General features: G+C 53.4%; 1 protein-coding gene across 3 annotated transcripts in view; it reads right to left on the reverse strand.

Moving 5' to 3' along the window:
* Positions 1–27,048, reverse strand: part of CLIP2 (CAP-Gly domain containing linker protein 2) — a 69,298-nt gene that overhangs the window by 31,675 nt on the left and 10,575 nt on the right. For 2 of the 3 annotated variants that reach the window (XM_037506808.2, XM_037506807.2), the window contains exons 2-3: positions 20,445–20,638; positions 5,436–5,986 (exon numbers count right to left, since the gene is read on the reverse strand). In XM_037506808.2, coding sequence (XP_037362705.1) covers positions 5,436–5,986; positions 20,445–20,574 — 681 coding nt within the window. In that variant the 5' untranslated portion in view covers positions 20,575–20,638. Of the gene's footprint in view, positions 1–5,435; positions 5,987–8,455; positions 9,272–20,444; positions 20,639–27,048 lie in introns of those variants that run through there. The other variant, XM_037506809.2, reaches the window with a different exon arrangement.

The raw sequence follows: 27,048 nt of genomic DNA on the forward strand, positions 1-27,048 counted from the left end.
GTGTGTTGGTGTGGGCTTTTCACCCAGAAATCCTGCCCTTCTGAGGAATTTTCTCTAACGCCTTATTTGACAGCCACCCACCTTTCCCTCTGTTCTCACTTTCTGCTACCGGGAACATTTAAAAGTCGGAGCGTCTGGTCAGGCTCTCTGATTTTTCTTTCCTGTTCTGCATCTGCCTTTGGCTCTACTTTCTGGGAGATTTCCTTAAATTCAGCTTCTAATGCTTCTCAGAGATTCTCATATCTATAATCAAAGTTTTAGTTTCCCAGAGTTCTCACGGTGACTGAATATTCAGTCATATATTTGCAATGAGCTGTTTGCATTTAATGCCTACATTACTTTTTCTTATTTCTCAGAGGAGTACCTGTTTTCCCCAGAGAGCTTTCTGGTGCTGTTCACCACGAAAGGGCACAGGCTTGGTGGCCAGTGTCCTGGGAGTCAAGTGAGGAAGAACATGGTGGGGACAAGGGATCAGTCTTTGGGAGAAAAATACTCAATCCTCTTTTTTTTTTTTTTTTAAAAAAAAAAAGGTTGACAATGTTTTTTTTTTTAAAGATTTATTTATTTATGCATACAAGAGCTGGGGTACAGGCCAGAGATGCGGGAGGTGAGAGGATTCACCAGAGACAGAGTGGGGAACAGAACAGGCAGACTGACTGAAATACACTGCTGAGGGGAGCAGCGGGCGAGACAGGAGAGGTCTGCTGCGTCATGTGGGTAGCTCTCTGACCAGCAGGGATCGAACTCATGCTCCAGAAGCTGTGGATTGTTTCATAGTGTGGGGCTTAACCCCTTGCGCCACCAGGGAGGCCCATTAATCCTCTTTCTTGAGCCCAACCTGCCTGGGATTCTCTTACCCAAAGACTTGGTTTGACCCGCTCAGGAGATACTGCATCCATCCCAGACATTTGCTGGAGGAACATCATAGGCAGAGGGCCCAAGGCAGGATGGATGTCTCAAGACTTCCACCAATTCTCAACCAGTTCTCTCTCTGGCACCAACATCAGCCCCCTTTCCAGAGGCCACCGTGCGGCTGATTCCTGAGCTGCCTGTGGCCTCAGCTGTGCTGGATTTCCAGTGTAATTGTTGCTATTTCTTTGTCCTTGAGGCTTTAACGTCTTTTTTTAAAAAATCACTTCACCCCCTAATTAACCACCCCCACCATTTCTTCCACATCCACTAGGCACCAGGCACACTGAAGACCCAAGTTCTAAACCTCACAATTCTGAGGCGGGCAGTGTCAGCCATTACTGGACAAAGAGACTGAGGTTCAGAGTAGTAAGAAGCAGGTGGGCCTCACTCTTCTATTATACCTGCTGCCCCTATCCCAGCTGGCTCAGCTACCAGGACTGTCATCCTGCCCCCCCACCTCAGGTGGGGGGGTCTTAGACTAGAACAGCACCCTGCTGCTTCTCCCTCCGTCCTCAGGGGCCTGCGACCAGAACCCTTAGTCTGGCCCTCCTTCCTCAGCACAGCAGAGCCAGGCGGGTGAACTCAGAGATGGGAGCAAAGCATAAACAGACAGGTTTCCAGAGGAGATGGGTCTGATACCTGGCACTGCCCCCAAGTCAGCACAACCTCTGGACACTCATCTCCCCAGAACCCCACCTGCGTATGCCAGGCCTTACCCTCTAGAGTTTTAAATTTTTATATTTTAATTTTTTTACTTAAAAAAATTAGGACTATTTTTGGAGCAGCTCTAGGTTTATAGAAAATTTTAGTAGGAAGCACAGTTTGCATTTACTCCCTCACCTACTCTTCATTGATACATTAATGTGCTGTATTTGTTAGACAGTGAGCCCACATGGATACATTATTACTACCTAAGTCCAGAGTTTTCATTAGGGGTCACTCCTGGTGCTGTACATTCTATAGGTTTGATAAGTGTTAACAAAACCAGTCTACCAATGTAGATTCATATAGAATAGTTTTACTGCCATAAACGCCTCCCTGAGCTGCCTATTGATAGCTCCACCCTTCACCCCACCCCCACCCCAGCAACAACTGATCTTTTTACTGTCCCCAAAGCTTTGCCTTTCATAAAATGTCACACAGTTGGAATCACAGTGTGGGGGCTTTTCCGGCTGGCCTCTTGCTTGGCAGCGAGCACTTAAGGTGCCTGCATCTCTTTTCATGGCTTGACAGTTCATTCTTTCCAGCCTTGAATAATATTCCATCGTCTGGGTGTACCTGGGCCAGTTTATCTTTCCATTCGCCTATTGAAGCACATCCTGGCTGCTTCCACATTTTACCAATTCTGAATAAAGCTGCTATAAATATTCATGTGCCAGTTTTGTGTAGATGTTTTTAACTTATTTGAGTTATATGTGGTAAGAGTATGTTTAGTTTTGTAAGATATTGCCAAATGGTCTCCAAGGGCACCATTTGCATCGCCATCAGTCATGCGTGAAGCTCCTGGTGCTCCGCTTGGCAAAAGGCTCCCTCATGTCCACTCCCCGCATGTCAGGCCCCATCTCCCCAGGATGAGCACCACACCCCCTCTTCCCACCAGCCCCTCCCTTAACTGTGGGGCTGGAGTCCCTCCTGCTTGGGCCAAGCACCAACTAGAAGCCTGGACTCACAAAGCAATGGTGGTGGGTAGGTGGAATTCATGATTCTCGGGGACTTTCCTCTGAGGAAGTCAAAACTAGTAACTCGCTTAAAATAAACACTCATGCCTCATGGGGAGAGGAGGGACTCAGAGCTGCCCAGCTCTGTCAGCAGAGGCTGGGAAGAGGCCTCCCATCTCTGCTGGGAGGGTAGAGTGGGGGCTGGTGCCCAAGGTCTGGAGCAGCACCTGCTAGGTGAGGGTGAGGGCAGGGGCAAAGGAATGGGGGGGGGGGGTTGGCAAGAAAGACACTGGCCTGAGGGCAGATAAGTGAGCAGATGCATCTCACTTTCAGGGAGATGAGACCAAGGCAGCAGCCCCCTTCCCTGACCATGGCCACTGACCTGAACAACAGCTAGGAGGGGTGTCTGGGGCTCAGCTAGCTTGTCATGCACCAAAACAGTGCACCTGTGCCTCCCTCCCTCAGGACACCCAGCAGGTCACAAGTCCCCACTCAGCAGGGAGGCGTGAGGGCTTTCCTCACACCAGGCTCTGCTGTGGACACTGGGGGTTCTGGGGGTACAGCCCCGTGAACCAAGTGGACAAGATCCCTCCTCAGGGAGCTCCCGGCTGGGAGGGAAACAGACCGTAAAGGAGCCAACAAGTAAAGGCTGTTGTTCCAGGTGGCAGACAAGGGCTAACAGGGATAATATCAGAGGCCTCAAGAAGTGGAACAGTGGACAGTGGGGAGCCAGGGGGTGAAGTCAGCCAAGTGCACCGGAGCAAAGGCAAGAATGAAGGAGCAGCAGGGTGTTATCTACGGCTATTTCACTGAAGGGACAGATAATGCATGGAGGAAGGAGTAAGTGAGGAGGCGGCTCAGTTAAGTGACCTGCCTGGCATCACAGAACTGCAAAGTAGCACAGAAGGCATGGACATGGGCTGAATTTCCCAGCATGGCAACGGTCAGCTGGTGCCTTCATTCAGACTTATAGCAGCCCCAAGGACAGCAGCCTCAAGGACAGCTTAGGCAACATGAACCTGTTTGCCCAGAGAGGAAGACACAGGGACCCCAGGAGTCCTGTCACAGCAAGTCCAGGACACCACCCCCCAACACCCCCCCCACATCCTCTCTTGTCCCCTCCCTCCTGTCTCCACCAAGCAGCAAGTATTGCCCTTAAGTGTGAATCAGCTCATGCAGCTGTGCAGAACTGTCCACCGCCCCTCTGCTCTTGGAGAAACGTCCCAGCCTAGGGAGTTGACCTACACCACCCTTCGGATACCATCCTGCCCGGGCTCCCTCTGCTACCTGCCCAGCCTCCTGCTCTTCTCTGTTTCTCAAGTCTCTCAGGCCACCTGTCTCTGCCCAGCATCATATCCCCGCCCCATTGCACAGTCAGTACCAGGCCATTCCCCGATCTCAGCCTCCACACCTGTCCTGAGGAAGCCGACCACCAGGTAAAGCCTCCGGGACCAGCTCTCAAAGCTTCCTTGTGGCATTTACAGAGTCCGTAAGGAAATTCTTCACATAGATCAAGGTCTCATCCTCCCTGCCCCCCATATTATAAGCTGCTAAGGGCAGGGACCAAATATGGCCAGGCTCCCCACCAGCTTACCAGGAAGAGTTCGGTCCCTAGGGAATCAGACTGGCAAATTAGCCCCTGGGGTGGGCGGGGCCCAGAGATCACCAGGCTGGAGAGAGGCTCATGGAGCAGAAGGCAGACTTGGGGGGCTGGCTCAAATCTTAGCCCTGCCCTGTCACCTCAGACAGTTATTTAAGTTCTCTGAGCCTGTTTTTCCATTCACAAAATAGGCACAGTAAAATCACATCACAGCACAGGCTTCAGGATTCAGTGGGACAAGGGGCATACTCGACCTTTCACCCCCTCTACCCCAAATGCCCTTCCCAGAAACCTCCAGGAGAAACCTTGGTTCTATGTGAAACCTGTGGGGTGGAAAGGGAGGATACCTGGAACTGATACCCTCCTGTGGTCCCCACTATGGGAACCAGAGTCCCTCGAGCCTGCCCCACCCAGCCTGGGAGCTCCAGGCACGTGCTCCCCACCTAGAGGTGCGGCCATCCCACCCTCTCCCTCAGGAAGGTTCCGACCCGAATACAAGGACCTTTCCACCAACAGCCCACCTCCATTGCCCTCTCACACCGCAGGCACGACACACACCTTCAGGGACGGACCTTGCGTTACTCTCCCTTTCCCGGCACTGAGGTCTTGGTGCGCAGGGGAGCTGAGGATCACCTGGATTTAGCACAGCACGAGATGGCCCCATGCTGTCTGGCCCAGGCGCCGGGAAGTGGTACACTCAGATAGCAAAAGGACGAATACAGACTCTGAAGGCCTGGGGGCTACTTCTCCCTTCCCACCTCACCTCAACAGCTGGGACCACTGGAGAAGAGACCCCAGGGGAGGAGAGACCCCAGTGAGCCCCGTCTCTCCTCCCCAGCATCAATGATCAAGTGAGTTACAGAGGAGTAGGTATCTGCACCGCCAGGCCCTGGGCCAGGGGTCTTGAGAGCACATCCGTGCTGGTGAGCTAGATCAATGGACAATGCTGGTCACAGCTAACACTGCACTGAGTACCGGAAACTATCTAAAAGCATCACACATAACAACCTATGAGGTTGCAACCTATGAGGGCGGTCCTACTAAAATTCTCATTTTATAGATGGGAAGACTGAGGCCCAGAAAGGTTAAGAGACTTGCCCAGGGTCACACAGCAATAGCCACTAGAGCACACCTTACCAATCACCCTACTCATTCTGTGGTTCTGATAAGGAATGGGTGCCTCCAGGTGAGCCCAGCCTAAGGCCCTTAGGTCCCCCCTGCCTAGCTCCCAGGGTCCAGCTTGCCCAGGGAGGAGCAAAACTCACCAGCACGCGGTCTCCCAGGCGCAGGTCCTTGTCACCCCGCTTCACAGAGCCACTGTCGGAGAGGTTGGAGCCCGACTCGTTGCCCGTCTTGACAGAGCTGTTCAGGACGCTCTCCCGCAGAGGGATGACACGGCTGGTCAGTGGGGGTGTGGCTGTGCCCGAATGCAGGGACAGGTTCTGGGCGGTCAGCGACTCCACCGAGTGGGCATCGCTGCCTGAGCCCTCGGCCGTGGGCTGCCGGGTCAGCTTGGAGGGCCGCGTGAAGATGCCCTGAAGGGCTGGGCACTCAAAGTAGCGTACACCGCCCACAGCGCCGTCGTTCTTGCCCACCGGGTCATCCAGCACCACGCCAGCCCACTGGCCGGGCGCGAACTGCGTCTCACCCAGGTACTGCACCACTCCTGGCTTCACACCATTCACCCACACCCGCTCGCCAACCACGAAGTCCCCCAGGAAGTCATCGCCCACCTCGGCTGTCTTCTGCCCAGGCTTCTCAGGGGCAGCAGCTGTGGCCGCAGAGGGGCCGGAGGCCTGCTTGTGCAGGGGGGAGCCTGAGGAACAAGGAGAGGGGCACAGGGTTAAGCTGGAAGATGCCAGGGCCAGCTCACTGATGGGGAAACTGAGGCAGGTGTGGCTAGCAAGTTGGCCTTGGGTGGATTTCATTCTTCTTAGATCCGAGGCATCCCTGGGTCTCTCCCTACTCTTCCAGCCCCTCTGCAAAAATTCCAAGGATTAAAGCTCAGAAAAATTCGTCCCAGAAGCAACAGCGTTCACTGTTATAAGGTCATCAATATTAAAGGACAGGGATGAACCATTCCCAAGGGTTATAAGCTGCTTCTCTCTATCCTGGTGGGCTCAGACCCTCAGGTATTAACCAGAAGCCACCCATGGTCCCGGGTGGGGCTCAGATCTTATGAGTGGTCTCTGCGTACCCCTTTCCTCCTGGGCACAACAAAAGGCTCCCAACCTAGTCCTTGATAGTTGGCCAATAACAGACATTATGGGCAAGAAGGAGCCTCTTACTCCTCTCCTGAGCCTTCCTTTCCCTGCCTCCCCTCCCTAGGCTGCAGCCCTAACCTCAGGATGACAGACCAGGAAAGGTAGGCAGGAGAAGGGGAGGAAGCAGAAACTCAGATACTCGTAGGACTGGACTCCCTGGATCCCCTGATCCAACCCCTTCTAATACAAAGAATGACCCTGAGGCTCAGAGCGGCCTTGCCCAAGGCCACACAGCAGAATTGGGACTCAAGCCTTAGAAGGGGCCTACCTTCCAGATCTAGGCTCCACTGTACTACTACATAGGCAGAAAAAGAAAAGGAGGAAAGTAAATAACTCCAGGTCGCTAGAAAAGACAAAGAAGGGATCCAACCCACTGCATTTCATGTTTGGCTCCTCGGCCTCAGGCAGACCTCCTGTGCAGGCAGGCCCTCAGGATGTCCACCTGTTTGCGCCTCAAGGTCTGGAGGCTGCCTCTCCTCCTCGCCAGACCAAATACTAGGCAGAGAGGTCTCATCCTTCTCCGCCTGGACTCCAGAGATTATCGGCTGGTGAAACAAGGATGGGACAGGCGACAGGACAGGGCGCTGTCACTGCTCTCCGGGGCTGGAAGCCAATCAAATGGTCAAAGCTTCTTGGGGCTGGGGAAGCCACACAACCCAAGCAGGGGGCCAACATACAGGGTCCAGCATGCAGGTTCTCCCTCTGGGCCACTGGCAGCAGTGGTGGGAAACACATGTATCCCCCTCACCCAGGGCCTGGGCAACCAGGATGGGGAGCTCTGACCGAGGATAAGGGGCTACCTGTCCTGGGTGGTCAACAAGTCTGACTGCTGAACTGTATTAACAGCCACAGAATCACATCCATCAAACGATGCTCTACTAAGAGGCTGACATACCACAGCCCACCTGACTCTCAGAATTACTGCTATGAAGTGATTTTATTATGCCCATTTTACAGATGAAGAAACTGAGGCTTTACCTAGGCCCCATGCAGCAGGCAGCAGGGCCAGGCTCTGACCAAAGGCCAGCACACATTTCAACAAATGTGCACTAAGCACCTGCCACACCAAGCCCCAAACCACAATCACCCTGAATCCTGGACTCCCCAGAACAACCATTTCCTGGAATGTGGCCACACCACGCACTTCCCCACAAGCAGGAAACAATCTGGGCTTTCACTCCTCCTGCATAAGGATGTCCTCTCCAGTTTGTTGTTTAGAGGAGAATCCTAGGAGGGACCCTGATTGGGGGGCCCCCAGACCCTTCTCTTCTACCACCAAGATCCCACCAGGTGGAGGCCAAGTGGCTGGGGCCCCACAGATCTTCTCTCCAACCCAGCTGCCCCCAGCCCCACCTGGTCTCCTCTCCTGCACCTCTGTGCCGGGGCCACTGGCCGTGATGGACACAAAGCCCAGGGCAATGCCCACCAGTGCACAATGAACGCTGACTGCTGCTGTCATTATGACGAGAATGATTTATACTCAAACTGAGGGATTCAAAAAGCTTTAAAAACACAGGAGCAGAAGAGCTTCCGGCAGGTCCTGAAAATGCCAGGCAAGTAGCCCTACTTGAGTAAAGTGAGGGGGGTTGGCAAGTGGGTTGTCAGCTCACACAGACTTATCCTGCTCACCAACACCCAGGAGCAGCTCCTAAAGTCCTGATGGAGGACACCTGTATAACAAGGTGCTGCATCAGCAGGGGCTGTGGAACCCCACAGCAGCTCTCCCCTGTGACTCCCCTCACTGGCCAGGCGGGCTCCTTCCTCAGGGGAAGTTGCTCTGAAAAGCAGCCACAGTGGGTGGGCAGCTGGAAACTGGACAGCTCCCCACCCCTGGGCACCTCATTAGGCATAAATACCCAGGGAGCTTCTGGGCCCGTCAACAGCAAGGTGTTCACGTTGTCATTATTAAAATAGCAGCTGCCACTTAGAAAGTGCTGACCACATGCCCCCAACAAACTGGGTACTTTCTACACGTCATGTTCTTATTTTGAAGGTTAGGAATCAGAGGTTGCCAAAATTACCCGGCAGCATGAGGTAGCTCCCCTGAAGGCACACGCGGTAGGTATGCAGCAGTGTCAGTTCCCTTTCAGGATCTCCCAGGTGTTCCTGTGCCAGAGGCTCCGTGATGTCCACTAACTGAACTGACCGGCTGTGGCCCAGGTCAGGGCCTGTTCCTACCTGTCCTCAGAGCACAGAGGGAGGTCCAGGTCAAGGGACCCACGGGGTTATACTTGGCAAGAAGCCACCCACTCAGCTGTCCTCGCCAGCTGTCCCAGCCCAGGCAGCCCCTCAGGTAATCGCCTTTCATCCCCATCCCGCTCCTCCCAGGGGTCACAGGTCCAGGAGCCAGTTGTTTCAACAGCTGCTAAATCCAGATCCAAGCCTGGGCAACCGTGCTACGGCATTTGCCATTTTCCCTCTCTGGTGCCCTGGGCTGCCCCAGCTTCACAGAGACAAACCCTCATCAAATCCCCCTCTCAGCTGGGACGTTCTCAGCTGCCTGAGGTTGAGGAGTCGAGGAAAAACTCCAGCAAGGGCCCCTTTTCTCTAGGAAGCCATTAGTAACGCAGTGGCAAGCCCTTTCTAGTATCTGGGCCTCAGTTTCCCCAGGGACAACAACTGACAAGATCAGGAATAGCTAGTTCTGGTGGGCACTGATACTCCACAGGCCTGCCTTCCTCTCAGAGCTGCTGTGTGTGGTCAGAGCCATCAGGGTGGACAGATGGGTGGGCTCCTGGGGCCACAGGCTCACAGGTAGGTACTCCCTAAGAGCAGGGTCTGGGTCTGGCCTCCTCCCAGCTCCTGCACAGAACAGCAAAGGCTCAGCAAACACCCAAGAATGCAAAGGGCAGGGCCTCCCCTGGTGGCGCAGCAGTTGAGCGGTGGGCTGCAAAGCTGCCCACAGCCTCTGCAGTGCCGGTTCGATCCCCGGCTGCCGGCGAGGGTCCCACATGGCGCGACAGACTTCTCCTGCCGCGGCCGCTTCTCCCCTCAGCAGTGTATTTCATCAGTCTTCCTGTTCTGTTCCCTGCTCTGGCTCTGGTGAATTCTCTCACCCTCCTGCGCTTCTGACTGTACCCAGTGCTTGTATAAATAAATAAATCTTTAAAAAAAAAAAAAAAAAGAAGGCAAAGGGCAATGATAGGGTTAAGCCTCACCCAAGCAGCTGATACCATCCCCAGACACGAGGCGCGAGGGAACTGACTCCGGTTTCAAGTTCAAAGTAGAATTTTGATGAAAAGGGCTAAAGGACTGGTGTGGCGTGGCAGCAGCTGGTGGCCTGACCACTGGGGGAGGGGTGGGGTGTGCAGGGTGAGAGCACATCCTCCCCTCCTTCCCCAAGGACCTCCGTCCGGCCCTGCTGGGGAGTTCGGCCAGGCCTTTTTCATTCCAGCAGATCTCTGCCACCAGGGTCCTGTTGCTGAGGTGCTGGAGCAAACAGGCGTGGACAAGAGAGGGCCCAGCAAGGGGCTGGGGCCGGGAGACACAGGACTGCAGCTACAATTGAGCAGGCCACTTGCCTAGGGGAAGGGACCAAGATTCCCGTGGGCCTGGGTGGGGAGAGAAAGCTCACTTCAAGTGGAGCACGTGCCAGAGGCTCCTGACCCAGCCAGAGCTCCCTGACCTCCTCTAAGAAGCCTTCCCTGACTGCTTCAGCTCAGAGCCAGCATCACCTTCTACCCCTTTCTCCTCACAGAGCCTCATCTCCTACCTTCACCCACGTGTGTCAGTCTTAGGAGAGCTTGCTTCTCCTCTAGCACCCAGCCCAGTGCCAGGCAGCAGGGCCCCCAGGCAAGCTGGACAGCACTGCCTGCCTAGGGTCGGACCTCACTCCCAGGAGGGGCCACAGTGATCTGTGAGGGGTGCCTGGAGTCTCAGTGTCCCCAGGACACTGAGTGAGCCAGAGGCTCACTCTGGATACTTTCTGGGCTACCTGGTCTCTCTTCCACTTTTGTACCTCTCTGAGTCTCCCAATTTCCCCATATTTCTAGAGGAGAGCTAAGAAGCCTCTCTTTTTTCTTCACCCGCTCTGGGACTCACCTACCTATCATCTTCACCCTTTCCTGCTTCCCCCTCCCTGCTCTCCCTGAGAACCCCCAACCCACAAAACAATGGCTTCCCTCACCCACCCCCATCCTTTCCAGCAAACCACCTTTCTCCCATTATTTAAATGTAGAGACACAGATCAAGTCCACTGCAGAAAATTGGAAAGCACAGGTTCCCCATTTCTAAAAAAATTAAAACACCTGTAGATGCCATCATACAAACATGATCACAATTAACATCCTGGTGTGGGTTTTTCCAGACTTAATCCTATGCACATGTATGCCCATATGTCCCACATACATAAAAAACAATAAACAGGACCATATTTAGATACTACTTGGTCCTCTGCTCTTCTCACGGTGGGAAGTTTTCCATCCTACAGTGCCTAGAAGTAGGTGGCTCAGTCACTGACAAGACTATGCTTCCCAGCCACCCTCGGTACCCCCGGCTCCCAACCTGTCCTGCTGGGGAAGCTGCTCGTGGTGAGGCGGCCATGGCCTCCACAGCTGCCCTGCTTGGCCATTCTCTGCCTGGTGGTGCCCAGCCCTGCTGTTCACCCTCCACCTAGGGCTCCCTGCTCCGGGCCTCTCTCCTGCCCCCTGCTGGCCTCCTCACCAGGCCAGCTCCATCCGCTCCTCTCTCCATAGTGTTCTGGCAATGGTGTGCTGGAGACAGCTCAACAGCTAGCTCTCCAGAAGGATAAATACAGTCCCCCATCCATGGTTTCAGTTACTTGAGGTCTGATAATATTGTACACAATAAGATATTCTGAGAACAAGAGACCACAGTCACATAACTTTCATTATAATATGTTGTTCCACTGTATTATTAGTTGTTGTTAACCTCTTACTACACCCAACTCATAAACTTGTTATCATAGGTATGTATGTGTAGGAAAAAAGTCTCTAGAGAGTTCAGTACTATCTTGGAACATATCCCCTATAAACCTTTTTTACAGGGGAATATTTGCTAATTTCCATGACATAAATTCTCGCTCTGTGGCCAATTCCCAGCTCCAACATGGTGTCTCCGAACATGGAGCTGGGAAGAGATTATATAGCATTTCCACCATAATGTAAACAGCCCCTGAAGATGATACTGTCAAATCTGACTAGTAGTGAACTGCAGTATTTTACCTGTTGTAACATAGAGGAAGTATTGGTGGTATAAATACTATTAGGAATACTACTAGAAGTCTTGAGTTTTTAATATTTATTACCTGTGCTTTTTTTTTTTTTTTTTAAAGATTTATTTATTTATTTATTTATTTATACAAGCACTGGGTACAGTCAGAAGCGCGGGAGGGTGAGAGAATTCACCAGAGCAAGAGCAGGGAGCAGAGCAGGCAGAAGGACCGAAGTACACTGCTGAGGGGAGCAGCGGGCGGCAGGAGAGGTCTGCGCGCCATGTGGGACCCTCCTCCGGTGGCCGGGGAGCAGCCGGGGATCGAACCGGCTCTGCAGAGGCTGCGGGCAGCTTCGTAACCCAGCGCTCAACCGCTGCGCCACCGGGGAGGCCCATATTACCTGTGCTTTTAATGGCATTTCTTTAATTGTAAACTCACAATCCGAGCTTTTAATAGAATTTATTTAATTCTAAGCTGACACAGTCTGATTTTTTATATAATGAGTAAAAATTTTCAAAATCTAGCTTGCAAAATTCCTGACAATTTTCACCAGTGGTTCCTGTGAGCCAGTATGGGTCAGCGCCATGGGTCTCAGCCCAGCCCACGCCCCTCCAAGTTCTCTATAGACCCCAAGAGTGAAAGATGGAAGAGGGGACAGGAGCCCCAAGTCTTTGGCTTGTGTCCAACACAGGACACAAAGGAGGGAACTAGAGGCCAGAAAATGCCCTTCTTAGGCCAGTCCCTGGGATCCCCGATCCACAGCATGTTCCCCTATAATCTAGCCTCCCCCCATCCCCCGCAGTTTTAGCTACTACTTATATGCTGCCCTATTTCAGCTTTTTCTTTAAAGACACTAACAAAACCTCACAAAAGCCTTGTAGAAGATCCAAATGACACAACGAGATGTAGAATAAACTGGGCCCGGTTGTGCTCTCTGGTTCAGATCTCTTCCCTGGCCACTAGCCCCACACAGCCAGCAGCTGCCTTCTCCAGGCGCTCACACTCAATATTCTTGATTCCTCTTGATTCCTTCCAAGAGTTCCTTCTTTGTGCTCCCCATCTGAGACCCCCTACCCACCCATTTACTCAGGTCACAAACCCTCATTGCTCCTTCCCCCTGTATCCTCACCCCCTTAACCCCATCTAGCAATTCATCACGAACTAGCAATTCCACAGAAAAAGTAACTCCCAAGTCCACACCGCCCTCTCGGGTCTCAGCAGTCCCTCTTGAGACTTTACACCTTGCCTCAAAGGGGTGTCCCCATAAGGCCCCCTCCGGAGCCATCAGTGTGAGCCCTCTGAAACACAAACCCAATCCCACATCACTGTCACATTCACTTTTTACCCTAACCTTTGCCTCTTACAATGCTCATGTTACTTTTTAATAAAATGAATACAAAATTGAAATTCAATATTTTAAAAAAAGAAAATGAGGACTTAAATCTTTGGCATATGTCCCAAGGAAATAATTTAGAAAACTGACTATCTTGTTCATTCAAAAGCAAAAACCCTGAATCTAAGTGTCCCCCAAAAGGACAGCAATTACATAAATATGGTCAAGGCTTTCAGAATGTCAAACGGCCTTGGAAAAGAATACTTCCAGGTTGCAAGGGAAAGTGTTTCTGATGTGATGCTTACAGAAAGAGTAAGTTCCAGAGTGTCCCCCATGCAGCACAGGGCCTCCTATGCCTGCGGGTGTGGGAGCAGGAATAGGGAACAGGGTAAAAGGGAGTCGATTTATAAAAGGAAACAAAAAACACAAACAAAAAACTTTGCAGGGACCCAGAGAGACAATATGTGGGAGAAAAGCGCGGGCCTGCTCCCCTGAGAAGGAGGTCAGTTCCCTAAATGTTCCACAGAATATAGTTCCACAGGGTGTTAAGAGGTATTATGAAAAAAATGTAACTTCCAATTTCAAACTGGCTAGAAAAATGGCAGCTTAAACAAAGTTCAGGTTATTTTGCTGCAGAACTTTTCAGAGCCTTTAATGTACAAATGAGCACTGTTACCACTCAGGAGGGGCTATAAATAAGGTGACCACATCATTGATCACCCCAAGCCAGACACCTGGAGAGAAAGGAGGTGCTATTATTACAGCCTCATGCCAAGATCACACGCATAAATAGGGCTGCCCAGACAGGGGGTCGCCTGACCTTGGAGTGGGACTCTTTCCTCTCTGCGTCATCTAGGAAACCCTGTCTGCCACCCACACCACCTCAAACACCCCTCAATGGGCAGAAACCCCACCAGATTCTTTTCCCCTTGGTCTGCACAGCCCTCCTCTCAGGACACAGCAGACACATCTGCCCCACCCAGCATATAAGTCCTAGGATGTGGGGTCCACACCGAACTCCTCTCTATTCTTGGAGTCCCTGACCGGCTGAGGACAGGCGTGACCATGACTCTGATCTCCCTTCCCTGGGGACCCTAAAGCAACACACATAAATGCCCCAGAAACATGCAGCAGCTTTCTACTCTAGCGCCCTTTTCTCCACAGCAGGTGCTCAAGGCGCGGTCGGGAAGGAAGGCTGGGCTCCCCAAAGCATTCCTCAAGGGCCCTCCCGCAGTGAGCCCCTCAGCCTGGCCCTCCCTCATATCAGAGAGCATCTGCTGATATGACGTCCAGGGAAGTCTGAGCCCAGCAGCCCAGCAGCCCAGCAGCACAACCCACCGGAGCCAGGCCAGAGCCCGCTGACAGTGGCTGCCACAGGCCAGGCCTCCTCCATGCAGCCTCCAACCAGCCATCCCTGAAGAAGGGACCGTCACAGCCACTCCTGGGCTTATCGTCCTTTCAGCACCAAATGGGACTCCGAAGCCCCCTTTCATTCCAGCTACTCTCAAACCAGGCGGGCAAAGTCCCCACCCACCAGACTCAGCCAGGAACCCAGGGAACAGGGAAAGAAAGATGTAGGAGGCTTACCCTGGGAAGAACAGAGCCAGCTCCCCATGGAGACCACTCCACGGGCTGCGGGTGGGCAGCCAGGCAGGCGGGCAGGCAGGCGGGCAGGCAGGCAGGCGCTGGCAGCTAGGCCCCCGCCCCCAATCGATACTGGACAACGTCAGGAGCATTAGGAGGCTGCCCTGCCCCCACCCGCCCTGCAGTCCAGCCACAGAAAAGCTCAGCTTGGCTTTTCCCATCCTGATGCCATTAAAAAGTTTAGGATGTGGTTAGGGGAGGAGGCTGGAGAGGCTGACCTTGAAGGAAATGAGTACAGTGCTGCCAGGGGCCATTGCTGGCTTGGTGGGAGCATGGGCTGGACGCTGATCCCGGTTCTGCTCAGGCTTACACAGTGTCTCAGACAGGCCCCTTAAAATGGGGATGCCACCACCTGCCCTCCCAGGAAGGCATGATCTTCCAGAGACAGAGTGGGGCCAGTGTCTAAGACTGGAGGCCAGTTGCATGCCGTGGTTCACCTCAGCCACTCAGTGTGACTCCCAAGTATGAATACCCATGGGATGCAAGAACATCTTGGTCCTAGTCTAGTAAGCCAGAATTGTGCGGACCAGTCCTGGGCGGGACCTCAAGGGTGCAGGACAGAGGAGGTGAGCCCCAAGTGGCTCACTTCCTGTTTGAGGGGGTACCCCCAATGCTCATCCTTTACCTCCTGGGTCCCCAGCATGAAAGGTCACAGCACATTTGAGGGCAGTTGTGACCTAATGAGAACAGACTGGTTATGCCACAGGGGCAAGCGTGAGCCAAGTGTGCAGAGCTGGGACTGGAATCGGGACCCCGGCCCCGTCCCTGGAGTAGGGGAGGCAGCAGATGCCACAGGCCTGAGCCAGCGTTAGCTCCAGCCCAGGGTGTGCCTCAACGCCAGCCTTGTGGTCCTCTGGCACCATAACTGGGCAACTCAGCAAAGAGCTGCAAGCCTCAGTATTCTCTTCTCTAATATAGAAGTGAGAAGAAGCTCTATCACTGGGCTGCTATTGACAAAGAAAGGGGACAAGACATTCACTACACAGCCTGATTCTTACACACCCAGATGGGACATCTCTGGGGCTAGAGCCAGAACAAGGATGGGAGACACCCTTTAAGGACCCACCCGTCCCAGCGAGGGAGCTCAACTGCAGCCCTGCAAGTCCTCCCCAGGTCACCCCAGGGGACATCCATGGTCTAGCCAGCCCTCCCTGAGACCGAACCCCAGGGAGAGGCTAACCTGTTCACAGCCTGCCATGTTCCCCTCTTTCCCTGGAATTCAGGGATTCTGGGTGCTGTGCCTCTGTCGTTTACTTAGCTAGATGACTTGGGGCAATCTCCTCTCCTGTAAAATGGGCCTCAGGTGTTGTCACAATCCAGAAAACGCAACAGGAGTTAGTACAGTAACAGTAATTATCATGATGATGCTACAACCTGCTGGTCCAGGCCCCATCCAAAACTGCTCCGCCACACCAGGTCTCTGCTGACAGCTACAGCTTGCACACTGTTTCGTCCACTCGTGGCTTAGCTTTCACCTTGTCTATCTCCCTAGCCCCCAAGCTCCTAGGAGGCCAGGCTGTGACGTCTATTTCCCCCAGAGCTAAACCCCCTCTCCTCCCCTCAGGCCCTGGACAATTCCAAATGCCAGGCTACCCTAGTCACAGCTCCCCAGGTCCCTGCAGGACCCTGGCTGCTGCCCGCCAATCCACAACACTCCAGCTGCTCTGTGGTCCTCAGACATGGCAAGGTGCAGGCCTCTCAGCCACGGCACCTCTGCCTGGATGCTCTCTCCCTACCCTCAGCTGACTTCGTCCTTGCTCCTCACTGAGATCTTCGTACCAAAGTGACCTCCTGGGCTAGACTTTCCCTGACCGCCTGCTCTGAATCAGCCTCCAGGGTGCTCCATCTCATCCAGCTGGGCTGCTAGCACACTACCCCATTCAAGTCTGTGCCCACAGGTGGGTCCTACAACCTGCTCTGACCACCTCCCCAGCCCTGGCCACCTCCTGGTATGAGAGATGCCCCAAACGGCCCTGCTGCTCCCTGTGGGTCAGAGCTCTGGGCATGAACAGAGGCCCCATCAACATGGGCGGGGGGCAGGGGCATTGGTCCAGGCCCGGCCCCTGGCCAGACCCTCTGCCAGAGGCTGAGCTCATGCTTTGGGAGCCAGCCACTGCCCCGATTCCCAGAACAGACTCTAGCTTGTCACCGCCCTGTTAAGCCAGCGCCAGGCTCCAGCCTCCACCAGACCTGTCTCTCAGTGCTCTGGTACCCACCACAGTCTCAGGTGGGCCTGGCACTCCAGAAGTGGAGGGCAAACAACCAGTTCCTTGAGTGGGTGAGGGAGCTGGCGAGGGGTGGGACACAGGAGTTGGAGGAGGCAGTCCTCTCCTGGCACTTACATTTGTTTCTCCCCTCCAGACACTTGCTAGGAGGCCTTGGGGTAGGGAGCAAAGCAGCTCTGCAGGCTCACAGCCCCCTTCCCCTCTGGGGGCTTCACTGCCTGATCTCTACTCCCTCCCTGGCCTGGGTGTCTCCTCTGACCTGTGGGGAGCCAGAGAGACTGGGAGGGTACCACCAAGCCCAGCTGCAGCTTTTCCAAGCACCCTCTCCAAGTCAGGCTGGGCGGGTGAGGGGGATGGGGCTCTAATCAATGGGGCATTCATCTCTGGGCAGCCCAGCCTGTGGGGGCCTTGCAGAGTCAGACCACCCAGCTCTGACCTCAAGGCCTCCCAGACCACATGCATTGTGACTAGGAAGCCCACAGCATGTCACCCTGTTGTCCCCTGCAGAGTCAACTCTACAGACAACATGACAAAGGAGATATTGCCGTGGTCCAGGAGGCACTGTCTATAAAATGCAATAAAAAATGAAAATGAAAGAAACAAAACTGGGTACAACCCATGATTTAATTGCTTGAAAAGCAACATGGGCAATGGGAAAAAAGACTGGAAAGGAATATATCACATTGGTAGCTGGGATCAGACTAAGTGGAGGAGTAATGGATGTTTCTTCTTTTATTACTTTAACATTTTTCTGTTATGAAACTTCCATGGGTGAAAGGAAAAGAAAATTACTCTATAAATAAATGAGTTTTCTGTACCTATAGGCTCTTCACATTCATTAACTCATTTGATTCCCTCAGAGACGTTATCCCATCAGTGGTTCAGAGAGGTTAAGGACGCTTCCAGGGTCACACAGCAGGGTAAACTAGCCGGGCATTAGAGCTACTACAGAGCCAGAATTCAGGACCTTCTTAGCAGAGAGAGGATAACAGGAAAGAACCCAGACAGTGCGACAGGGCTCTCTCCAGTAGAGAAGATGGTTAAGGTTAGGCCTAGCCAAAGCCCTTCTCCAGCTAGTGGTCTGCCCCATCCCTACTCCTGCACCGGGGAGCTCAAGCCCTCTTAGTGCCTTTACTCATGCTTTTCTACCACTGTCCTCAGGTCCCACTTCTCTCTCTCCACAAGGCTCAGCTCATTCATGCTTCCTCCAGGAAGTCTTCCCTGATAGCCCATTCATAGTGGTCAGTCCCTTGACCTTTCATAGCCATGGCAGTGAATGCCATGACCAAAGCCAACTCACTGGTCTCCCCACCCTGCTCTTAACCTCCACACTCTTCTCCCACAGTGGCCTGAGGGATTTGAATAAGACCCAGTCATTCCTATGCTTACATCCTTTAACAGCTCCCATCACACTTACCCCAACCCCCTGCCCTTCACGAGCTACCTCTGCCTCCCTCTCCAGCCCCACTTTACTCTCCTCTCCATGCAGACGTGTCTTCCTAAGAATTTCACCCCTGCTTCAGGGCCTTTGCATCACTCATTTCCCCACCTGAAACATCCTTACACTTCTGTTTCCTTTCCTGTATTTTCTCCTGTTTGCTCAGGAATGCCTCTCATGAGTAAAGGGGAATATTCACCGTGGAGGGGGTGTCTGGATCTTCAAATGAGCCTATCTATTTGCCTATGGGCACACAGCATAGCCTCCTCACCCCTTCCTACTGGGTGTTTGGCTCTGTCAGCACCTTGTTCTGCCAAGCGCCTATGCCTTTCCTCGACCCCACCCAGGGCACAGACTGTCTAACCTCTGGCCGTTTTCGTCCTTCAAAACTTCCATCCCAATTAGGTAAGATGGACGAGGTCTTACCCTGCTGGCTAGAGTGTAATCAAATCAATGATCTGTGCCTGAAGATATCCATCCCAGTATCATTTATCAAAGTGAAAAACAAGAAACAATCACAATTTTCAACTGCAAAAAACGGGTAAGGAAAATGTTCTAATTCTTTCTAACACACTCATTTTGATTGAAAACCCACCAGCAGGTCCCCACTGTTGTTAGGATAGAAGGAAAACTCCCCACACAACCCAAGTTGTCTCCAGTTTGGTCCACTCCCATCTCACCACCATTCTTCTCTTCTCCCCGGTCACATTCCAGCCAGGCTCACATGCTTATCCTCCCTTACAATCACCATCTCCCTTCTGCCTCTGAGTCTTTGCACATGCTGTTCCTCCTGCCTTGAATTCCCTCCTCTCTTTATCCAATGAACTATCACCCTCAAGACCTCAGCTAACATGTCCCTACAGAGAAGGCATTGCTAACCTACTGGATCTGGTTGGGCCCCTGTTATATGATACTCAGGCTCCCCCATTAAACTCGAAACTACCCCTACCCCTTGCCTCAGGGCTGGGACCATATGCATTTGATTTTGTTCAGTTCTGCTGTTAAGAATGGTATCAACAAAGCAGGCTCCTGACATATTTGTCGAAAGAACAGAATATTTTACAATCATTAAAAATGATAGACATGAGGGCCTCCCCAGTGGCGCAGCGGTTGAGCGCTGGGTTGCGAAGCTGCCTGCGGCCTCTGCGGCGCCGGTTCGATCCCCGGCTGCTCCCCGGCCACCGGAGGAGGGTCCCACATGGCGCGCAGACCTCTCCTGCCGCCCGCTGCTCCCCTCAGCAGTGTACTTCGGTCCTTCTGCCTGCTCTGCTCCCCGCTCTGGCTCTGGTGAATTCTCTCACCCTCCCGCGCTTCTGACTGTTACCCAGTGCTTGTATAAATAAATAAATAAATCTTAAAAAAAAAAAAAAAAGATAGACATGAAGTTTTTATGACATGAAAAAATTCACTTGATCATATTCTTTTTAATAGCAGATGGCTTGTGCATGAAGCACTACGCATACAGTACATATACATATATGTGTATATACAAGCATTATGCTTATATATGAAGCATAGTGGCAAACAAGTAACAAACAAATATACAGACAGAAACCAAAGTAGTAATAGTTGCCTCTTGGGGGTGTGACTATAGGCAATTCTACCTATAAGATGGTGTCATCTTACCAAAGTGGCTGGTGTGGGCCATCTTACCTCATCTTCAGAAAAAGCAAATGACTAACAGCTCTTTCTACCCAATTGTCCACAGAACAGGTGCCCCTGCCCTGAAGGCATCCCTGCCTTCCAGGTACGGAAAGGCTAAGAGCAAGCTTGTGGGCAGCAACGGGGTGGGTGGGAGGCTGGGACTGGATCCACCAGACAATCTCAACCTGAAAGGGAATGAGCGGGTGCGGGAGGCCAGTGGGGGCTGGAGTTTGAATCGTGGCTGTGTTACTGGCTGAGTGGCCTTGGGCACACTGCCATGTCTCCCTGGACCTCACTTCTTCATCCTAAGTGAAACCAACAGAAACACCCGCCTCCTAGCGCTGGGGAGCAAGAATAGGAATAACACACATACAAAATAAGAGGCAGGGCAGGCTGCTAGCTAGTTTTTTAAGGGATCACAGTCAGACATGAAGAAGAACATCCTTGCACTGCTGGACTCTGGCTGGTCACAGTAACACCCTGTGTCTCAGGGCTCTTTCGGAAGAACCGCTCCCCCACTGGCCCCCCACCGCACCATCCTTGGCCTGCGTACCTTCCTTGGAGCCTGTGGCTGCTGCTGCGGCCGAGGCCGAGGCTGAGGCTGACCCGGTGGATGTCCGGCCCACAGGACTAGAGTGCTTCCCCCCACGGCCCGGGGGCTTCAGGCCACTGGGCTTCTGCATGGTGGTGCCACTTGGTGGGTGGACAGGTGCAGATCACGTCCTCTCCGCCATCATCATTCACCTGCTGAAAGAAAAAGGCAGCAGTCCGGTCAGCAGTGCCAGAGCACCCTGATGATGCCAACACAGAGGATTTCGGCACCCTCAACCCGTCATCACCCCTTTTTCTAGATAGAGAAACTGAGGCACAGAGCAGCGGCAGTAAGCATGGGCCCGCACGGCAGTGCTGCCAGGTCACGTATCCTGGCCTGCTGAACTCGGGTGGGCACACTTTCCACCTCTTCCTGGAGCCAGGAGGCACGAATCAGGCAAGCTGGCCTACGGGTCTGCAGCAACACTGCACTAAGCCCAGGGGCTCCCCAGCAGGACCACACAGCGTAGCACAGCCACTTACAGGCTGGGTGTGGCTCTCACTGCAGAGCGCAGCCCAGGGGGATTCTGACGCACACAGGCAACCGTGGATCACTTTCAAAAGGCCCTCAGACCCTCTAGGACCAGCCAACACCTCATACCTGCCTGATGAGGGCTGGACAGAGCAAAACCCAATTGAATTAGCCAGCCTTGCCACACAGGCCGCATGCCAGCTCCTGCCCGCATCCCCGTACCTGCCCATTCCACCAAGTCAGGACATGCACTCAGAGGAGCTGACACCTGCCTTAACCTGCAGCAGCAGGGATTTGCTGTGCCCTCTGCCTGCTCTTCCCATTACAGCTCCCTGGCTTTGTGACTAAGGAGAGAGAAGGCCACGTGGATGGCACATGGGAGCGCCAGTTTGACAGAATACACACCTGAGAGAGGAAGCCCCCTGTCTCCAAGGTGCTCTGTCCAGGGCACGAGGTGACAGCAATATGAGGCTGGCTATAGGGAGCTTGGAGGAAAGGCCAAAAGACAGACCCACCATTCCCTGGCCTTCCCTCCCACCATCTTCTGCATACCCATTCCTGTCCCAAATGTCCAAGGAGGGCTCATTTTGAGCCAAGCCCTGCCCCACCCCAGGAGCACAGGCAGGAAACAGCCTCTGACTTTGGGAGCACACTGTCCAAAGGGGAGAGGGAATTCAGAGCCTGCTGGACGTGTGGCGCTTCTGGGTGGAAGTGCCCTTGGGACCTTGGGCACATGGGAAATCCATGTCCTCTGGCCACTCAACTCTGATGGAGCAGGGGATGTTGCCCCACCTTAGCTCACCTTTGGGCACTGAACATTATGCCCTTAGAGAACCGCTAAGAATGAAGAAAAGAACCGCTAAGAGTGAAGAAAAGAACTTCACTCTTGACCCACATGACGTATGTGGGCTGATCCCCAACCTCCACACCTACAGTTGACATATGGCCCAGGCCTGGCCAGAGCCCCCATGATTAGTTAAGGGAAGAACACATGATGCAAGGACTGTCAGGCCTGGACTCCTGCTGGAACCTAAGGAAAAAGGGCTCTCCTTGCTCCAGGGCCACCTGAGCGTGGGATGGAAGCCAGGAGCTGCAGGGCTACCCCAGTACCACAAAGGAGAGCCTGCCAGGGAACCATGCCAGCACAGAGGAAGCAGAGCTGAGTCCTAGATCTAGAGGGCCTGGATCCAGCTGAGCCTGAAGCTAGTCACCTGAGCTCTTCACTTACATCAGTCAACAAGTTTCTCTCTCTCTCTCTCTTTCTCTCTCACACACATACAAACATACACACACAGGCATTGTTTTCTCTTGTCTGAATCTACTTGGGAGACCAGCTAACACAAAAGCCAGTTCATGTGCTCATGGCAGAAAAGTGTCCTCAAGATGGCTTTTGGGCTAGCGGGATGAATCGGCAACACCATTACCCGTCCTGGTACAGCCATGGGAAAGAAGAGCTCCTGAGGGGTGGGGTGGGGCTGCCAGCCATGAGCAGGGAAACATGAGCTGCACCAGGGCACACAATGCTGGCACCCACGTGCCCAGTGAGGTATGTCTGCCGGTTCTGGCCTGGCCCCTAGTGCTGGCCCAATTCAACATTCCAATCCCGACTGATTCCCTGACACTCTAGGAATTCTGGGGCCTGGAGTCACTTGGTCAGGCAGCTGGGGTACATAGCTACTCCCCTGCTCTACAGAACCTGACCCTCCTAGGAAGCCTGTTCACAAGGAACTGCCCTGTGGACTGTGGATGTCACTCTTTGTGAGCCTGCGGGGCTCTGCCGGCATCTCCAGGCCAGAGAGGGACTCACTGAGCAAGCCAGAGTGAACAAGGTTGATCTGTAGTGGTTACCACGTCACACCACGGATGGCTAGAAAACAGAAAATCCAACAACATCAAGTACTGATGAGGATGTGGAGCAACAAGCACACACACACTGTTGATGGAAATGAAAAGGGCAAAAACACTTTGGGAGACTGTCCTACAGTTTCTGAAAAAGTTAAATATATACCTACCATATGACCCAATCACCCGAGAGAAACGAAAATAACAAAGATTTGCAAGAAAAAAAAAATTTACAGCCACTTTATCCATGATAGCCAAAGAAGGGAAATAACCCAAATATCTATCAACTGGTAAGTACATACTCAAGAGGCCTGCAGATCCACATCACAGAATGCCTCTCAGCAATTTTAAGGAACTACTGATCTATGCAACTTACTAGGAGATCCTCAGAAACTTTATCCTAAATGAAAGAAACCAGCACAGAAGACCACGTGCCATGTGACTGCACCTCTGAGGAATTTCAGCACCACAGACACAGGAGAATTTACCAACTGGATGGGTGGTAGAGGTGTTCTCAAGCCAGACCGTGGCGATGGCTGCGCAACTGTTTATGCTATAGACCAAAAGCTGTACATTTCAGATGGATTTTAAGGTGTGCAAATTCAACCTCACCTTAAAAAAAATTATATAAAAGAGAAAATCCTTGAAGGCTCCCCATGGAAGTCAGTACAATGGCTTCCAGGCCCTCCTCACCTTCACCTCTACTACTACATCCCTCCCTTACCCACTCTCCTCTAGTGGCTACTGGGTCACAGGTGGCCTACAACAGCCTCTGGGCCTGTGCCTGTACCATTCCCTCTACTGGGAATGCTTGTCTCTCAAATATTCAGGCTCATTGCTTCCAGATGTCTACTCCAATGTGCCCTTCTAAAGTTACAACTCCACCCAGTGCTCCCCCTACCTCCCGCCTCATTCATCTCCATGACTATGGGGACTTGGTTTGTCTTGTTCACTGTGGTGACAGAGATGCCTGGTGTCTACAAGAGATCACCGTGGAATGAATTGGTGATGCAGACCATAAGGGCGAAGGGTCCACAAGGCCCTCCTCACCTTAAAACCCAGGTCTCAGGACTGAGTGGGGCTTGTGGTGATCAGTGAGCTAGCTCTTACTCCATGGCTTTCCACCTGGTTGGTCTGACCACTGCACTGGCCAGTGTGCCCTGTGAAGCAGCCATCAGGTGTTACAACTGCCCTTGGAGACTCACTAACTGGCCTTGCCACTGGTGACCCAGGCCACCACCTTACCGACCCACCTCCCACATCCTGAATGTGCCTTTTCACTACCTGTTCACTTCACCTATTCCAACCAGCTATGGAACCACCTAGCCCAATGCTTCCTCCTCCAGGAAGTCTCCCAGGATGTTTAGCCCATACAGACCTCAGGATCACAGGCTGAGCCAAAGAGAAAGGATACAGTTCTCCTTTATCTTCTTCTTGCCTTCTGGGAGCCTGTGGGAACCCCCAGGTGGAGCTCCAGTCTATCCTCTCTGAGAAACCAGCCCCAGCATGGCACCGGGCACAGAGCCTGTGATTTGGAAACCCCATATGGAAGCAACCTGCCATGGCTCAGAGAACACAGGGATGCTCCTAAGAGTCTTCCACAGTTGCCCTCCTTCCCTCCCTGGACCCAATAACTACCATCAGCAGCCTCAAGCATGAAGGCGCTACTGTGGACCCGGCCTTGAGGGTCGGTGGCCTCGTGCGTCCTCACAAGCCTGAAGAAATGGCCATCTTATGGGGGAGCACTGGGTGAGTAAAGTTTGGGGTCTTGCCCAAAGTCACACATGACTCAGCAGCTGTCCACGCCTCCCTGGACTACCCAGGCCAGGCCTGTAATAACATTTGTGAGACCCCTGGCCTCTGCAAGAGTCATATTATTCCCATGGAACCAAGGCAGCATTCATTGGCCCAACATCACTGCTGAGGCTGCAGGGAGTAGGGAGAGAAGGGGCAAGTAGCCCCCCCTCCACCCCCAGGCCTCCTAAGCAAGGGGAAGGGGCATTGGAGGAGAGAAGAATGGCAAACAGGAAGAAGGGGAGGCCTGGGGCCAGCCGCCTCTTTATGACTCTGCTCAGCTCTGGGGATAGAGGAAGAGAAGGGGGTTCTTAGAAAAAGTTGGGATGTGGTGATAAATTGGCCTCTGGCCACACTGCTGTTCACTGGAGGAGGCTGGGGAGTGGGGGAGGGAGTAGATTTAAGCCTCTTGTAGGTCTGAACCCCAGATCCACTAGGAGTGGCTGTGGGACCCTGGCTCAGCTGGAGCCTCAGTTTCGTCACATGTAAAACAGGGTGAAAGTATTACAACTCTCTCTGTGGGGAGTATGGACAACTGAGTCAGAGGATACAAGTGTTCCTTGGTGCCTGGCACCCAGAGCTGCTCAGAAAGGGCAGCTGGCACTACTTTCCGGTCTTCTGAAGGCCTCCGGGCACATGCTGCCTCCCCCAGGGACTCGGGTCCAGACGAGCTAGGCGTGGGAGACGCAGGCAGGGTGGCATTCAGACCAACAGGCCCCCTTTGTGCTGCACTCAATTGCCATTTACTGAAGACAAACCCCGGCTGCATTTCAGGGTGTCCATTTCAACTGTCCGGGGGTGGTAAGCTGCAGTTTCAGTGGGGATGAGGCCCAAGAACTTTCCACCAATCCACGGCCCGGGGTGCAGTCTGACCAAAGGGGGGAGGGTGCCAAATAGGGCACTGGAAAGCCCATCTCCAGTGTGCCAGCATCATCCAGAGGGTGAGGAAGGCAGCACCAAGAAGAGGCCTCCCACAACTGGCCTCAGTTGGGAGACCTGGCTCCATTCACGCCTGGGCCTGCCTGTGGGAGGGCAGCCCTTCGGCAGGATGCTGCTGGGCTCATCCCCAACAGCAGCAAGTCCTCCTCCTCCCTCATCAGAGAGCCTGGCAGCCAGGGTACCCGTGCTTCCCCTCTCCACTCCTGAATCTAATGACACACATGCCAAGCCACAGGCAGCTGTGGGTGAACTTGGTGCAGCTCCTACACACTGCTCACAAGCCCCAAGGCTCAGGACCACATGAGATGGGGGTGGAAGTCTGTAACATGGGTGGGGGTGGGGTAGGGGCACCTGAGGGCAGAGGGGCTGGGGGTCAGGTGGGGAAACTGAAGCACTGACCATACTGCCAGGTCAAGCAACAGCAGAGTGGGGCCAGCCTGGGGCCAGGGAGGCCACCGTTAGAGACAAGGGACTCATAGTGGGGCCTCAACTGCAACAGAGGCCAGGACTGGGGAAACGGGGATGGGAGAGATGGCGAGCAGTGGCGGGTGTGGGCCAAATATATACCCAGGGTTCAGGTGGGAGACCCTCTTGACAACGGAGGGGTCTGGGAGGTGGCAAGGGCCGGAACATGCTAGGCGTGAGGTGACTGCGGCAGCTGCAGGACCAGGAGGCAGAGTGACGGAGTGTGGCCTTGGGAGAGTCACCGGAGACATACAAGACTGGGGTGAGGGGGGCATAGGCCCGGGGCAGCCACCAGCATGGAATGGACGGGGCCAAGGGGAAGAAGAAAGACAACACCGGACACTCAGTCTTGAAACATAGGCATGAATAGGCAGCTTTCGAGGAGGAGAGGATGCCAGGCTGGGCCTCCAACTCATCAGGGAAATGCAAATCTGAGCCGCAGGGAGATCCCACTTCCCAATCAGATGGGCGAAAAGCCGAAAGGCCTGCTGATGTTAAGGGCTGGAAGGCCTGGGAGCCAGGCCTGGTGGCGGGTCGGCGGGGGACAGTCGGGAGAGCACAGGCCCGGGGGGCCCTGCAGGTGCACAGACCCAGCAGGAACTTTCCCTGGGTGCTTTCTGAAGCCCTCCAGGGAACGGTCAGGCTCCCGGTACTGGGGTAGGAATAGCGCTGGGCAGGGTAACTGGGGCTTTCTTTGCAGTTGACCCTTGAACAACACAGCTTGATCATGCACTCACTTAAGCACCAATTTTTTTTCTCCTAGGATTCCTCAATTTCTGGATTCAACCAATGGGGATATGGGGGGGCTGGCTGAACAGCGGATGCAGAGCGGGCCTACGTGGAGCGCCCGCCATAGGGCATGCACCGGTTGCCACTGCGAGGGAGGGAGGCTGGGGATGGGCGCTCCTAACCCACCAGCTGCTCAAGGGTCAACCATGTATTTGTAAGATTTGTTCTTAACCCCTCCAGGTGTACACAGTGTTCATTGTCTCCCGTCTATTATTTTTGTTTTGTTTTGAGTGCCTAAAATAGCTCCGAATTATTATCTTTTAAG

Source organism: Talpa occidentalis, unplaced genomic scaffold, assembly GCF_014898055.3.
Source record: "Talpa occidentalis isolate TD23 unplaced genomic scaffold, MPIMG_talOcc4v2.1 talOcc4.12, whole genome shotgun sequence".
Classification (NCBI taxonomy): Eukaryota; Metazoa; Chordata; class Mammalia; order Eulipotyphla; family Talpidae; genus Talpa; species Talpa occidentalis.